At 63.9% G+C, this 14,472-nt stretch overlaps 5 protein-coding genes across 5 annotated transcripts; 3 read left to right on the top strand and 2 right to left on the bottom strand.

Moving 5' to 3' along the window:
• Positions 1–998: 998 nt before the first annotated feature.
• MNEG_7751 (hypothetical protein) lies at positions 999–1,247 on the bottom strand (the record flags this gene model as incomplete). Its single annotated transcript, XM_014043780.1, has 1 exon — positions 999–1,247. The coding sequence occupies one exon, from the start codon at positions 1,245–1,247 to the stop codon at positions 999–1,001; it is 249 nt and encodes an 82-aa protein (XP_013899234.1).
• A 478-nt stretch (positions 1,248–1,725) lies between these two features.
• MNEG_7750 (hypothetical protein) lies at positions 1,726–6,307 on the top strand (the record flags this gene model as incomplete). Its single annotated transcript, XM_014043779.1, has 9 exons — positions 1,726–1,878; positions 2,051–2,130; positions 2,330–2,375; positions 2,560–3,090; positions 3,325–3,533; positions 3,700–3,824; positions 4,778–5,139; positions 5,387–5,554; positions 5,804–6,307. The coding sequence occupies 9 exons, from the start codon at positions 1,726–1,728 to the stop codon at positions 6,305–6,307; spliced, it is 2,178 nt and encodes a 725-aa protein (XP_013899233.1).
• A 440-nt stretch (positions 6,308–6,747) lies between these two features.
• Positions 6,748–9,414, top strand: MNEG_7749 (hypothetical protein; the record flags this gene model as incomplete). Its single annotated transcript, XM_014043778.1, has 8 exons — positions 6,748–6,760; positions 6,968–7,176; positions 7,610–7,766; positions 7,913–8,010; positions 8,269–8,358; positions 8,588–8,729; positions 8,918–9,056; positions 9,321–9,414. The coding sequence occupies 8 exons, from the start codon at positions 6,748–6,750 to the stop codon at positions 9,412–9,414; spliced, it is 942 nt and encodes a 313-aa protein (XP_013899232.1).
• A 1,261-nt stretch (positions 9,415–10,675) lies between these two features.
• On the top strand, positions 10,676–12,340 carry MNEG_7748 (dimethylargininase; the record flags this gene model as incomplete). Its single annotated transcript, XM_014043777.1, has 5 exons — positions 10,676–10,756; positions 11,025–11,084; positions 11,224–11,272; positions 11,457–11,609; positions 11,859–12,340. The coding sequence occupies 5 exons, from the start codon at positions 10,676–10,678 to the stop codon at positions 12,338–12,340; spliced, it is 825 nt and encodes a 274-aa protein (XP_013899231.1).
• A 510-nt stretch (positions 12,341–12,850) lies between these two features.
• Positions 12,851–14,280, bottom strand: MNEG_7747 (hypothetical protein; the record flags this gene model as incomplete). Its single annotated transcript, XM_014043776.1, has 4 exons — positions 12,851–12,955; positions 13,344–13,486; positions 13,811–13,970; positions 14,242–14,280. 4 exons carry the CDS (start codon positions 14,278–14,280, stop codon positions 12,851–12,853), a joined length of 447 nt encoding a protein of 148 aa, XP_013899230.1.
• Between the last annotated feature and the right edge of the window lie 192 nt (positions 14,281–14,472).

The raw sequence follows: 14,472 nt of genomic DNA, 5'->3' as shown, positions 1-14,472 counted from the left end.
GTGTTGCCGCTCCAGAGTGTGAGGGCCATGAAGAACCCCACAGGCAGCATGTGGGTGCAGTAGAACCGTGACGAGATCTGGTGAGCGGGGTAAGGGGGTTTGGGGTGAGGGTGGAGGGGTTCACGTGTGGGGGTGGTTTGGGGTGAGGGACAGGCATTTTGAAGGGTTGGAGCTGCCTCGGGGTGCGTGGTGGGGTGATGCACGCGCAGACGTGGGTCGACGGCGTCGAGCAAGGTGCTGAAGTGCACCAGCGAGTACAGCAGTGTCGCGGCGGACGGATCGGCCTGTTGCTGCGTTGCTGGGGTGCAGCCTCCTCCATGTGCAGGGAAATCATAACTGATCCAATCTTGGCGGCCCACGCACGCCCCGATTTTGATCGACGATCAAAGCAGCGCGTGGACTCAGGCCCCTTGCTGGCCTGCAGGTGGCTGACAGCGACCAACAGAGGCGCCAGCTAGCGAGTGTGCGGTGTTGCTCTGCCGCCACACCAGCCGGACCGCGCCCTCCGCGCCCCGGCGACCGCACCTGGTTCTCTGGGCTGACGAGCTTGAAGGTGCGGCACACGGCGGTGGACAGCACCCCGCTGGCAAACATGCCGAGGCTGCTGACCGTCATGGGATACCTTTTCGGGGTGGGGTTGTTTTGGGGGGGGGGGTGAAACGGGGGATTTAACAAGCGCAGGGGCGCTTTGCCAATCCGTGCTTCCCCTGCGCTGCCTGTGCATGCCACTGCTTTCACAACCATTGCAACGCGCACCACCGCTGGGCAGTCAATTTAGGCAGCTTGGCGTCTGGTTCTGTCCCGCACGCACGAGCCGCACCAAGGCGAGAATGTCTGGCTGCCTACCGCTGTCCTGTGCTGCCAGCTCGCTAGCGAGCCCTGCAGCGGTGCAGCAGGCGCCCCTCAGCGCCCCAAGCCATGTGGGTGCCTCGCCCATGTTCACTCTCCCGCCCCTGCCTGTTGATTATCATTCTTTGGTACCAGCGAATGCCAGCGACTCACGAGAATTTCAGGTCCTTCAGGATGTACTTATTCAGCAGGATCAGCAGGCTGCTGACAAACATCCACGCGACGGACACCGCCGCCGCCAGCACCACACGCGCGGTGCCGCTGCGCAGGCTGAGGGCGCGGCCCAGCTGCGGGGCCAGGCCCGCGCGGGTGAGGCGGCCCGCGCCGCCGGCGGAGGGGCTGCCTGGGCGCAGCAGGGGCCGCTCCTCGGCATCCTCCACGTCCTCCTTGGCCCCCATCCCTCCTGCTGCTGCGCTCGCGGTGGCGCCAGGCGCGTCCTTTCTGCCAGTTTCTATGACGCCGCTGTTATACCCGCTGTCGCTCTCGCTGCTACAGTTGATGTCCCGCTTCAGTTGACGATCCACTTGAGCTGCGCACGGCGGCGCTCCCGCTGCTCCCGCAATAAGACGGGCGGAGGCAGGAGGGCAGCTGCCTCACAGGTTTTTTAATTGCTGAATCTTGTTGGCGTCTTGCTTGATTTCGCTTAGGCTCCCGCTGGTCTCGTCTACAGTGAACAAGGCGGTTCGCTGGGGTGACTGGCAATCGGCGACTCGTCTTGTTTCCTATGTATGGGAATCCTAATGCATACAATTGTACAATCGATTGGTTGTGACAGCGCTGAGGTGCAAGATCATCGGCCAAGTTCTCATTGTGACGGGGCTTTGGGGACTGTACCACATGTGAAGTGGAAGTTTGATCGTGATTATCAACCATAATATGGCTTTGACCGCATTAGGGCTCGCTGCGGCGCGCCGAGGAGCCACCACGCCCGCCGCGGCGCTTCGCAACGTGCTCGTAGCGACCAGGGCATGGAGCAGCGCGGCGGGCCCCAGCGTGACGGACCAGATGATCGCCTACGCCCGACAAGAGGTGCAGAGTAGCCAGACCCTCATCGCGAAGGCACCCTCTGCCACGGCCTGCATTGCTGCCATGCGCCACGCCGCTGGGCAACTAGCCAGCATCTCTCAGTGCGGTGGGGCCCGCACAACGAGAGCAGAGCTCTCACCCCGCATCCTTTCTCGCCGCTAAACAAACAACTCAGGGGGGCTTCGCAGCTATGGATGTGGTGCAGTCAGGGCTGGCCATGCAGCCAGACTCCAATGCCGGCGTCGACACGAGCAGGTGTGCACAGAGTGGCGGAGCTCTGGCATGCATTTTTCCTTCCCCCTCATTCTTCTTGATTTTGGTCTCGCGCCGCTCTGAGATCAGCGGCCCGAGGATTGCCAAGGCTGCCACCTGCTCCTGCTGGATGCACAGCTGCAGGGCACGGCCGTCCAAGCCCCATGCACTGGGGACGCCGCACCATGCCCACCACTCCCAGGCTGCTGCTGGTAATGTCTGAGATCAGCGGAGCGCAGGCAGACTGGGTGAGCCAGCAGCGCACAATCGACGGAGCAGGCAGCAGCCACACGCTGGTTGGCTTAACAGTGCATGTTTTGCGTGTGCTGGCACGTGACCGGCTTGCCAGGGTGTCAAGGTCAAACGCTGCGCGGGTGCACACGACTCACATCTGTCGTAACACCGGCCATCTCTCTTTGACGAACGCGCCAGGCTGCGTCTGCAAAATGGGCATCTGCCGCAGCCGCTGCCGCCGCGGCCACCCCCCCTGGCGTGCCTGCCGAGCAGCTGGGCGAGCTCTCGCTGTCGGCCCGCCTGCAGCAGGTCAGGGCGCTGCTAGCCGCCGGCCTGGACGCCGACGCCGCCACGGCCGCTGCGAGCCCGCCTGTCGTGATATCAGACACCGCCAGCAGCGGGTCCAGCAGCGCCGCCCCGCTGCTGCACTCGCTGCAGCGCCTCGTCACTGCTGCGGCGGGGGACGCCACAGCTGCGGAGCAACCCAGGTGGGAGGCTCCGTCGGGCGGCAGCGGGGGCGTTCTCGAGGCGGCGTCGGCCAAGCTTTCTGGGGACATCCTGCTGCTCCAGGGAAAGGGCCCGGAAGCTGCCGAGGCGTACCAGAGCGCGTCAGACAGTGCCGCATCAGCGGCCGACGCGGCGGCTGCAGGGCCTGGCGGCGACACGGGGCTGCTGTCGGCGCGGGCTGCGCGGGAGGTGCAGGCTGACGCGTCCCTTGGGCTGGCGCAGGTGCGCCTGGGTGGGGGTAATGGGGTTAACATGCAGCGTATATTGTTACCCCACCGTATGAACGCGTACGACTTGATGCAGTGGCTAGCCGCGTGCGGCGTTGTGCGCAGCCGTTGCGCGGGCGGCCCTTTTTGCAGATGATATACCCAGGCTTTACAATTCATGCAACAGCACTAGGAACGCCCCGGCTTCAAACCCTTCCAGCCCGGGCTGCCCCTCAAATTCACGTGCCAGGTCAGCATGGCGTCCAAGCAGTGGGAAGAGGCAGAGGAGCGCCTCAGCGCCGCCCTCAAGGCTGCAGAGGCCGCCGGCGGCGAGGCGGCGCCGCTGCTGGCTCCGGTGCTGGCGCTGCTGGGGGTGGTGTACTCGAGGACGGCGCGCGTCATGTATGGGGAGGGCATGTTCAGGGAGGCGGCCAAGCTCTCCAAACTCGACCCCGCAAGGTGCAGCGGCGGGCTGATGTGCAACCCGCATGCAGACATGCAGTCCTGTTCTTGCCTGTTGCCTCTTGAAAGGGGGATCTCTGGGCATGTTCTAGCTGACAGGCGCGCTGTGTGCAGCCTGCCGTACCTCATAATTTGCCGCCACCCAACCCCACTGGCCCTCCAGGCTGTCGGTGGCGCCGCCGTCGCACGCGCTGCACCCCAGCCTGCACGCCGCCCTCGCGTGGCGCTACTGCCAGCTGCTCAACGCGCTGCCAAACAGGGGCGGCGAGGCGGCGGCGTGGGAGGGATGTGCGAGGGATCTTTGGGGGCGGTGCTCTTTCATTGCGGCAGGGCCGCCCCTCGAAGGAGTGTTGGGAGACCCTGCAGCGCTCAAGGGCCAGGGGCAGCACGGCGGCACGTTCGTGATTTCGCTGCTGCCTCGGCGCCTGCTGGTCCCAGGCGTTGCAGGTGCGTAGGTCGAGCCGCCAGCATTAATGTTGTTTCAGACATGCGGGATTGGCCAGCGCTTGACAACCGGCTTTGGTGCTGGTACAGTTGTGGGAGTGTTGCGTGTTGATGTTGACCACCCAGTTGCTGATGCCCGCAACGCCTGAGTTGTGCATAATTTGGCGAGGCTGTCCAGTTGTTTTTCAGAGTGTAAAGCTGTGTGCTTTCATTCAAGGGGTGGAATGCATACGCAAGATCAGCAGAGTCCACAGTTGGTCAAAGCTCAGCGTGAGGCCTTCAGATGTCGAGCCAGCAGGCGCTGTCGTGAGAGCCTTCAAAGAATCTTCATTGTCCTTGAGGCACTGTGCCATATCATCTAACAGCCGTGTTGTGTGCTTGTGTCACTTCATCACTGGTGGGTCACCGTGCAGTTCTGATCTGAGGGTTGAGCCTTCTCCTGTCCTGATGTTTCAGATGAGGGGACAATTGATTGACAACGCACGTATTGGACCTCTGCAGGATTTTGTACATGGCGCCAGCAAGCATGAACGTCTCACGCATGCAGCAGCGAGCCAGAGGCAGCCTTGCTGGAGCCTCTGGCCGCAACTCACTGGCACAAAGTGTCAGAACGAGCCGCGGCTTGCACTTGAGCTCTACATTCAGCACACCCGCGGCGGCACTCGCACCAGCGGTCTGCACGGTTGCCAGCACGAGCATGCCAAGCGGCACAGCCGGCATCTGCGCTGTCTGTGGCCTCATGCTGCGGACGACCGGTAGCAGCCCCAACAGCAGAGCTTCCCGTCGCTCAACCGCAGCCGCAGCCGGTGGTGGCGGTGGCGATGGTGGCGGTGGTGTGCCGGCAGCAGCAGCGGCGGCGGAGGAGAGCACGTCGGCACGCTACCCCGTGCTCTTGGCGATCCTGACAAAGCTCTCAGAGGCCCCTGCAGCTTCCGCGCAGCTGGACGCCTTCCTGCGCGCCCAGCCCTCCGCGACGGCCGTCCCCTTCATCTCGTGGGTGGCAGACCTGGAGGCACGCGCCGCGAGTGCAGAGGAGCGCCGCGCGCTGGGCGCGCTGTGCGAGCGGCTGGTGCTGGCGCGAGAGCGGCTTGAGGAGGAGCGAATGGATGCGCTGTACGTGGATAGCCTCAGGGTTCTGGCCGGCGGGGACGGCCAGCAGGTGCGTCGGGCGCGCGCGCTGACGTATTGGGTTGGGGTGCATCAGATTCTGGCATGAGCGGTGTCGGAACGGTGCGGAGCCTGCAGCGCTGACCCATGAGCGATGGCGGGCCTTGACAGGGTTGGCAGCCGGGCAGCAGCTGATGCAGGCTACCCTGCTGCCACCGGCCGTGGCCACCGCCGCCCTGCCCGCGTGCGTACGTCTGCTGTCCCCCCACCCCAACCCCACGCCCCGACCCCACCCCCAGGAGGCACTGATGGCTTCCGACCCGGCAAGCTACGCCACGCAGCTGGCAGAGGCCGTCACCGGCGGCCCCGTCGTGCGCGAGGGCTACAGCCCGGCCTACGATGCGCTGCTGGCGGTCGCGCCGCCGGCGGCGCTCACGCCCGCGGGCGTGGCCAAGGCGCACAAGGAGGTTGGGGCCCTGTAGCCAAGGGTCTGGGTTGCCGGGGCCGGCAAATGTGCTAGACAAAGGACCGCACGGTGATGCAGATGTTGGGCGCACAGTTCGAGCCGCGCCATCAAATGGAGTAGCTGATTGCGTGCTTGCTGTCCAAGAACACGGGCGTGTGCTCCCCCCTCCCATCCCTTGTATTCTTGGGCCTGTAACCGGACGATCTCGGCCGCCTCCCCAATTGTCCGACCCCATCCCATCCTGAACCAGGCCGCTGAGCTGGCGGAGGACATGCGCGCCCGCCGCCGCCGCTCCTTTGCCGCCGTCGTCGGCCGCCTGCGCATCTCGAGCCCCGAGCAGGAGGCCGCCCTGCTGGCGCCCTCTGCCGCGTCGCGCATCCTGGAGCTGCTGCTTGGCCTCAGCTCGGAGGGGGAGCGAGAGGCGCTGCTGCCCGACTGCTTCACGCCGCCCCCAGAGGGCGGCAGCGCAGCGGCCGAGGATGCGGAGACGGACGAGCTGTGGTGCACGCCGCTGCAGCTGCTGAATGAGATAGACGCCAGGGTGCGAGACGTGGTTGAGGCACGTGGCGGCGGTGGCTTCATCAGGCTGCGTCAAGGGGAGCAGGCGGCGCTTGGCGGCGGCAGCCACGGCCTGAGCGGCGGCGCCTACGAAGCCGCGTTGCGCCACCTGCGGGCCGCTGTGGCTGAGCGATGGCTGGATACATTGCCAGCAGGGGCGACGGGCAGCAGCAGCGAAGAGTTCGGGCCTGTGTAAATGCAGCTATTGGCAATGACTATAGCCCATCAGCCAAGCCTTGCAAGTATCATCCAACAAAGCCATGCCATCTGTCACAACACCAGGTGGTGATGGTGCGTGTGCGAACCTGCGTCTGTTATGCATTCGCTGGATTCTAGGTACATGTGGCTGTGACAACCATGCTAGGCCTTGAATGTGGCACCCACAGCCATCATCCACTGGCAGACGCCCTGGTCAACACTAGCGCATGGCGGCCGCTGACGACATCGATGCAAAGCGTGGGGCCAGCGCGATTGTGCGCGCTAATGAACATTGTATCGAGTATCTCATTTGGTTTTGACTCTGTCGGGTTGATGCACGTCGTGCAGGGCTTCTCGATTCTTGCCTCGCCACAACTGTGCTCACCCGACGCTCGGGCTGCTAGCGCGGGAACTAGAGATGCCAGCTTGCGTTCGCAGATGCAAAGTGCACGTAAGCTGATAAAAGCGTCTGGCGCGCAGCTCGAGCAGAGCAGAACCTGGCATTGGAGGGCCCATCGCAAGCAGACCGCCATCATGCAAGCCCGCGCGGGGATGCAGGCGCGCAGCGTTTCGAGGGGTTCAATTAGGCAGCAGCAACACGTCGCATTCGGCTCAGCTCGGCGCCATGCAGCACACACCGTTGTCAGGCGCTCGACAGAAGCGGCCGCGGCGGCGGTGGACGAGGCCAGCAGCAGCGGCGCGCCCTCGAATGCCGCGCCAACCAGCGACACATGGGAGCTCGACTTTTGCTCCCGCCCGTTGCTAGACGAGCGTGGCAAGAAGGTTTGGGAGCTGGTGGTTACGGACACGTCCCGCAGCTTCGAGTACACGCAGTACTTTCCTAACAGCAAGATCAACAGCATAGAGGTGCGGCGCACGCCGCTGGTGGCGCATGCTGCATGTCGCATGCCGGATGCGGCATGGATCGCGCTGAATGCGCGGCGTGGCGCACGGCGTTGCAACAAATAATTTGGTGGCACGCAGCAGACAGCTGCGCATGGCAGGTGGCGCCCGGTTGGGCGGCATGTGTCGGCCCCTGCAGTGCCACCCATGGCCAGCCAGTCGGACGACGCATGACAGCCACTCACGCGGCGAGGCACACGCTGACCGCTGTCTGTCTGCTGATCGAATCCGCCCGTTGCAAGGAGGAAACGCAGTGTCATGGCGTCAGGCAGCATTCGCCAACAACAGACACTGCTGCTGGATCCATGCTCTGCACCAGTGCTGACCTCCGCTCCGTCTCGGCGGCCAGCCGCTCACCCCAATCCGCGCCCCGCTCCGCACGCCCCCACCTGTGCAGCTGCGCAAGGCGCTTGAGGCTCTGCTGCAGCGGCCGGGCGCGGTTGTGCCCGAGAAGGCGCGCTTCTTCCGCGGGCAGATGCAGACCATCATCACCAAGGCGCTGGGGGACGTGGGCATCAAGGCACTGCCCAGCCGCCGCTGCTTCAGCATCATGAGTGAGCGGCGCACGGCAATCCAGCTGCGCTGTATTCATGCATGTGCTGAGAGGAGACGTTGTCGGGCTCCCTCCACACGTGCCCTTTGCTGAGAAAGCGGGGACACGGCCGCTCTCACGTGACTGCAACTCCCACTTCCTCCCCAGGCCTGCTTGAGGAGCGCCTGGAGAGTGTGTACAAGGTTGACCCCCGCTACAGCGACAAGGCCACCACCATGTTCAACATTGACCTGGGGGTGCCAGAGGTGCGGCGCGCGGGGGGTTGGGGGGGTGTCAGTAGGGGGAGTGGGTGTGAGTTCTTGTGACGAAGGAGGTTATGAACATTGCCAGGACTGGCAGACTGGGATACAGGGCGTCGGCGCACTTCAAGCTATCTGTGCAGCTGCAATCGGGCGTGCGGGAGCCGGCTAGGCGCGGGGTGGAACACGAGGTGCAGAGGAGCAGCCGCACCCTCGCCTGACCCCCATGTCATCCTGCACTCGCTCCCCACCGTGCCCTGCCAGCCGCTGCCCGATGCCCTGCGCGGCGAGAAGTGGGCGTTTGTGCAGCTGCCGCTGGGGCCCCTGCTGGACATGCTCAAGACTGTGGAGGAGGTGCGCGCGGCCGCGGGCATGGGGCGCGTAGCCAGTGTGTCGGTGGGGCGCACGACGTGCGCTGAGCTGGCAGAGCAGGCGCATGGAGAGGCGGACGGCTCGGCCGAGCAGGGCCACGGCAGTGGCGCGGAGCCTTGGTGAATGCTCGCGGGGGGCCGCCCACACTCCCCCCCCCCTTACTGTCTCCCGCGCCCCTCACGCCGCGCCTCCCACTGTGTGCACCATTCAGGGCAACATGTTTGGCGCGACCATGTCCCTGGCATCCGCGGGCCTGGCAGATCTGCCCCGCGACATCCTAGTGCCGGGCGTCGCCGTCTTCAGCCGCCGCGCCATGCCCCTGGCCGCGTGGACCAACGGTCTCGAGATTGCAGGTGACCCGGGGCACGCGCTGAGGGGAAGGGGCGGCGTCAACCAATATCCTGCCCTCCGCTTGGTGGCTCCCTGGCCACACAAGTGCCATGGCGCCGCACTGTCAGGCTGAGGTGCGCTCCTGACAACTGGTTTGGACCACTGCTGAGGTTTTCAACGATGTTAATTGATCAACCTCCTTCTCACGCAGGCGTCAAGGCGGACGTGGAGCGCTCCTGCCTGATCCTGGAGACCGGCGTCAACCAGCGCTGGCGCTACGGCGGGTGGCGGGCCAGCCCGGACAGCATCGAGGAGGCGCAGGGCTGGGAGGACGCCAAGGAGGGCACGCGGTGCGGGGCCGTGGCTGGGCGGGGGAAGCAAGTAGCTGGTGCATGTTAATAGCGGCCTGCGCGTGCATGGTCTCGAGTGGCCCCGGCAGACCTGCACAGCCATCTTGCTGCTGCGGTGGCTGCTTGAGGATGTTGCTGAACCCATGCCCAGGAGGTGAAGAAGCTAGCCTTGGAATGAAGTTTCATCACTCCTGAGCCATTTGCTCCAGCTCACGATCTCGTTCCCTTGCCCCCTGCTCCACCGCGCTCCTGGCCGCCCTCCAGGGGCCTCCACTTCCTGGCGGTGCAGCCGGACCCCGACTCTGAGGACTTGACGGGCCTCTGGCTGCTGCAGGACCGCATGCCACCCAACGTCTGACCTATCTTGACCTGACCTCGTTGGGGTCTTGTTGGGCCAAGCAGACTCGCTTGGCCCGGTGTCACTTGTTGATGTTGATGCAGCGTGTTGCTGTGCAAGCAGGCAGGGCAAGGCAGAAGTGGGTAAAATCGCTCTGGTCGCTCACATTGCCTTTGCGGGTTTCTGTCAAGTTCAGGTGATGGCTTGGGTGATGAGCAGCCTGAGGTCCAGGGCTCCTGCCAACATGCGCCCTGTTTTCTGGGAGCCAAGGGGGGGCGGGGGGCATGTACAGCAGCCTGAGGCACAGGGCTGTTCATTCAGCGCACTGCCAGGGCAAAGGCGAGCGACAGGCGATCAAGCGCCTATGACCACGTTGACTGTAGTTGTCGATCAGGCGTGGGCTGGAGTGCGCCCCAATCAGCCAGTGGAGTGTGAACGCCGGCGGCGTACGGGAGGGATGACATGCAACAAGACATCTGCAATCAATGCCTGACATTGCTGGATTGCACATCCAGTGCTCTATTGCATGTCCCCATTGTCCCGCGGACCGGCCAGCACCTCAACAATGCATGCATGACATGGCCAGTAAAACGAAGTGGTGCCATTGTAGGCTTCCATCCAAACGCTCAGTCAGACACAATCATGACAACAGCAAGTGACAGTGACATGCAATCCGAGGTTTGTAGGTTGGCTGTACTGCGGTGGGATCAGCCAGCCCGCGTGCTTGATCTTTGCTTGCTGTGCATAGGCGTTGACCGCTATTGACCCTGCATCGCTGACCGGCATGGCAATCTCGGCGCTGATGCTGACTGGGAGAGTTATCAAAGGGTCCTGTGGGTCATCGTGGCGTGCAACCAACAGCTTCAACCAAGGCCCAAGCGTGTGAATCCCATGGATCACTGGATGCAGCCGGCGTCAGTCATTGCTTGCGACCGTCGGTAATGTATGCAGGGCAGCTGCCTGCTCCTCAAGGGGCGCTCCCTACAGCAAACTGCTGCAATCACACTGTAATTATCTATGTACGGTCGCAAATTGTTCGAAAAACAAGTGTATAGATCTAGTGTAGTGACCCGACCGCGCTTTCTGCGCCAAGGGCACGATGCGGATCGCAAGAGCCTGGCATGCATTATCGCGGATTAAAACAATGTATGTAACGCACGCAACAGCTGCTTTATGTTCGCCGGGGCTCGCTCGGGCGCTGGCGACAGATGCGACGCAGTTTGGTGTGCGTGCTGCGCTGGTCCGGGGCGTCCCATCGTCATTTGCGACCGGCAGCCTGAAAATGGAGGCGCCCACAGAGCCGATCAACATCGACCTGGCGCGGACGCAGCACAATGCATACGTGGCGTTACTCCGAGAGCTGGTGTGGTCCCGCTATCACGAACCCTGCGGATGGCCGTCCTTGCCGCGTGCAGCGCAGCGGCACGCCTGGCACCCAGGGAACCTTTCCTGTCTTGCGGCAGCCCGATGCCACTGTCCGGCTAGCGGCGGGCCGGGGCGTGGCTTGCCGGGCGGGGGCTCCTTGCATGGGCATACAGGGACTGGCGCGCCCTGAGCGCCGGCATGCATGGCGCGCGCTCGCGCGTGCATAAGCCGCCTGCCCGTGTGTGCGCACGCTGCTGCCGCTGCAGGTGCCCACCGTCATCGAGCTGGACGCCGAGGAGTCGCTCCCTGACTGCCCCTTCATCGAGGTGCGACCTGCAGGCCAGCAGGACGCAGTGGCACGGCCCATGCCGGGCCCTCGTCGCACCAAACCTCGCTTGGGTCCCTCCCCTCGCCCACACCGCATGTGCCCACAAGTTCCCCCGCACCTGCGCCCTCGCCGCACAGGATACGGTGGTCGTAACGCACTCTGGCGCAGCGGTCGTCGCGCGGCCTGGTGCGCGCTCGCTGGCACCCGATGCCTTGGATTCCCTGCGCGGGCGTGCCTCCCATATCCCAGATCAGCCCCACGCCCCCACGCCCAGCAGCTCAGGCGTAGGCGCAACCACTAAGCTCATATCCCGCAGCTGCGTGCGCAAACTCCAGCCGGCACCGCACGCCCCTTCGTCTTGCGGCCGCAGGCGCCCCAGAGCGGCTGGGCGAGGTCAAGGCCGTGGCGGCAGTCCTGCGGCGGCTGGCATCTGAGGGTGGCCCCAACGGTAGCAGCAGGGGTAGTGGCGACATTGACGGCAAACGGCCCATAATCAAGTCGATTCACGAAATCATCCAGCCGGGTGAGCCCAGAGTGAATGGGTAAGTGCTGCCCAAGTACCGTGCGACCCTGTCCCACTCAAGCGATTTCGCATCTGGTAGGGATTCGTGTCACGCCCTACCAAGCAGCCGCCATCCGCAGATCTCTTCCACAAGCAAGAGAGGCCGGTGCAAAGGGTGTGCGATGATGTCAGCACAACCCCAACGCGCATGGGCCACCCCGACGCCCGCTGATCCCTTGCGCGCCCCTGCTCTTCCGAACCCCCACCCAGGCGTCCTGGACGGCGGTGACGTCCTGCAGGTCGCAGGCCACCTGCTCGTAGGCCTCTCCGCCCGCACCAACGCGGCGGCCGTCGACCACATGCGCGCCGCGCTCTCCGCTGTCAGGGACAGCACTGCTGTAGTGGCGCTGCCCGTGCCCCACGGCCTGCACCTGAAATCCGCCTGCTCCGCGGTAGACAGCGAGACGCTGCTGCTCGCGGACAACGCGGCGGGCCATGCGGTTGAGGCGGCGCTGCGAGAGCGCGCGCCTGCGCTGGCGGAGGGGCTGAGGATGGTGTACGTTTGTGATGCGCTGGCGTCCAACGTGCTGAGGATAGGCGGCGCTGTGGTCGCGCAGGGCAGCGAGACCGCGCTGGGCGCGCTGCGCACGCTGTGCGACGAGAGGGGGCTCGTGCTGCGGACGCTGCCGCGGCTGACGGAATTTGAAAAGGCTGACGGAGCCCTGACCTGCCTGAGCGTCCTGCTGCCGTGACCGCTTTCAGTGGATGCGGTCGGGTGGGCGCGCTGGGGTGTGGGGCGCGCTGGGGTATGGCTTTTTTTCAGGGTCGCGGTCTTTTCAGGTGGCGGTCTGCTTTGCAAGCAGGCGTTGATCATGCAGTAGACTGTGGGGAGCTGCAAACACGCACCCCAATTGAAACGCAGACTTCGCGACACCCTCCGCGGCCGCAAGCTGCGACGGATGTTAACACCCAAGAAGTGATGCAGCCACACAGGAGGCTGGCCGCTGCAGCCATGGTATGTCGCTTGCAAAAACCTGACCAATGCGCCAGGGCGTTTTGCATTAGACCCGATTTCAAATCATCTGCTGAAGATCAAAACTCAGTTATCATACCTGCACAGCTCTCATGACTCTCAAGACAGGCCGCTCAAAATGGGCATGCAGCAGGAAAACGATGCCGAAACCAGCGTCAGCCATATCACACCCAAAATCCCGCTTCCGTTGCGGCCCCTCCACGGGCCGTCACCCGGCGCGCGTCACCCGTCACCCGTCGCCCTGCAGGCCGATGCCCCCCCAGGCGCTCCGCTTCTTTGCCTCCCGCAGGTGCTTGAGGTACTCCTCAGACAGCTTGTTGGCGTTGACAGCGTCCTTTGGGATGGGGGGTGGCAGAGGGGTTGAATGATCAGCGGAGAGAGGGGTGGGTGGGCTGATTACACAACGGTGCAGCATGGGCGATGGAGATGCGAAGGTCCCTCGTGTGGGCCCAGCTTCACTAGTCTGGACGCCTTGACAGGGCTTGGCATGCAATCCCTCTCGCACGTGCGGAGGCCGGTAAACGCCTGCACGCACGCTCGCACGCAGAGGACGTGCACATGCACGCATCTCCTCAGGTAGCACCCCCAGTTGACACCAGACAACCCAAGAATCTCCTACCCCATCCATGCGCGACACGCCGTCACGCGACACGCCGTCACGCAGGGACGCCCCTTAAAGCAGGCAAAGCTCAACTACACGCGCCGCCCTGTCAGGGCCGCACCTGCTCCGCCACCAGCCTCTCCCCCTCCGCCACCAGCATGCCCAGGGTGGCCGTCACAGGGTCAAACTGAGGCAGATCCTTCTGTTTGACCAGCCGCCGATGCAGCTCAGAAAAGTTGATCTTCTCGGCGTCAAACTTGGAGCCTGGGGGGTGGGGCGGCCGCGGGGGTGGTGGTGTGAGTGGTGGGAGTGGGCGGGGGATACCCTAAACCCCTAAACCCCGGGGGAAGGTGCAGAGAGGAGCTGGCAGCAGTACGGGTGGGCATCACGACAGTTGGGTCCACAGCAGCGCAGCTGGACTGAATGTGCAGGGCGATTGACAGCATGGAAAGCGCAAGCCCTCAGGGAAAGACCAAAGCAAACCCTTTTGCGACGAAACCCACTCCGACTCGACACCCACAACAACCATTCCAGCAATTGCAAGCCTCCCTGGCCCCCTCAAAACAAACACCCTCGCGCCCGGCTCACCTGTGATCTGCTCTATCCAGTCCCTGATCTGGTTGTCATACGTGCTGCTGCGCAGGTGCCCGAAAAAGTCCAGCCCCTGGTTGCCAAATCGCGTCAGCAGCGCCTCCACGTCTGCCCGGGTGACGCCGTCGTCGCGGTACATCTGCAGGACAATCTCCACCTGGCCCGATGATTTTTGTGATGAAGAGATGGTATGGAACCGATTGTTTGTTTTGTTTGGTTGCTGAGGAGCGCTTGATAGCAAGGCCTGTGAGTGTTTGAATCTGTCAAAACATGACATGCACGATGCGAGCACCAATCCACACCTGACAAAGTGCCAAATGGCCAGAGTGAAGAGGAGAGCTGGCCGCGCTTCCCTTGTGCCTCGCCCCTGGGCCCTTCCCTGCAGCCCCTTCCCCTTCCTGCCCCTCCGACCCCCCCCTCCCCCCCACCTTGTCCTCAAAGGAGGGATCCCAGTAGAACTTGTCCATGCGGCCATCACGCACCTGAAATGAATAGTTTGGGGTAAGAAGTAAGGGAAGACATCGCAAGGCTCAGACCGATGGCTGCATGGGGCTCAGCCAGCACTTTTCATGGATGGCTGTGGAGCAGCCAACCCCAGCAGCGTGCAGCATGCACGCGTCATTTAACAAGCTTGGAGGCTTGGGGCAGCGAGGCTGGGG

This window comes from Monoraphidium neglectum (assembly GCF_000611645.1).
Source record: "Monoraphidium neglectum strain SAG 48.87 unplaced genomic scaffold scaffold01403, whole genome shotgun sequence".
In the NCBI taxonomy this organism is placed as follows: Eukaryota; Viridiplantae; Chlorophyta; class Chlorophyceae; order Sphaeropleales; family Selenastraceae; genus Monoraphidium; species Monoraphidium neglectum.
Note: the sequence above shows the minus strand (reverse complement) of the source record. Positions and strands in the feature narration are given on the sequence as shown.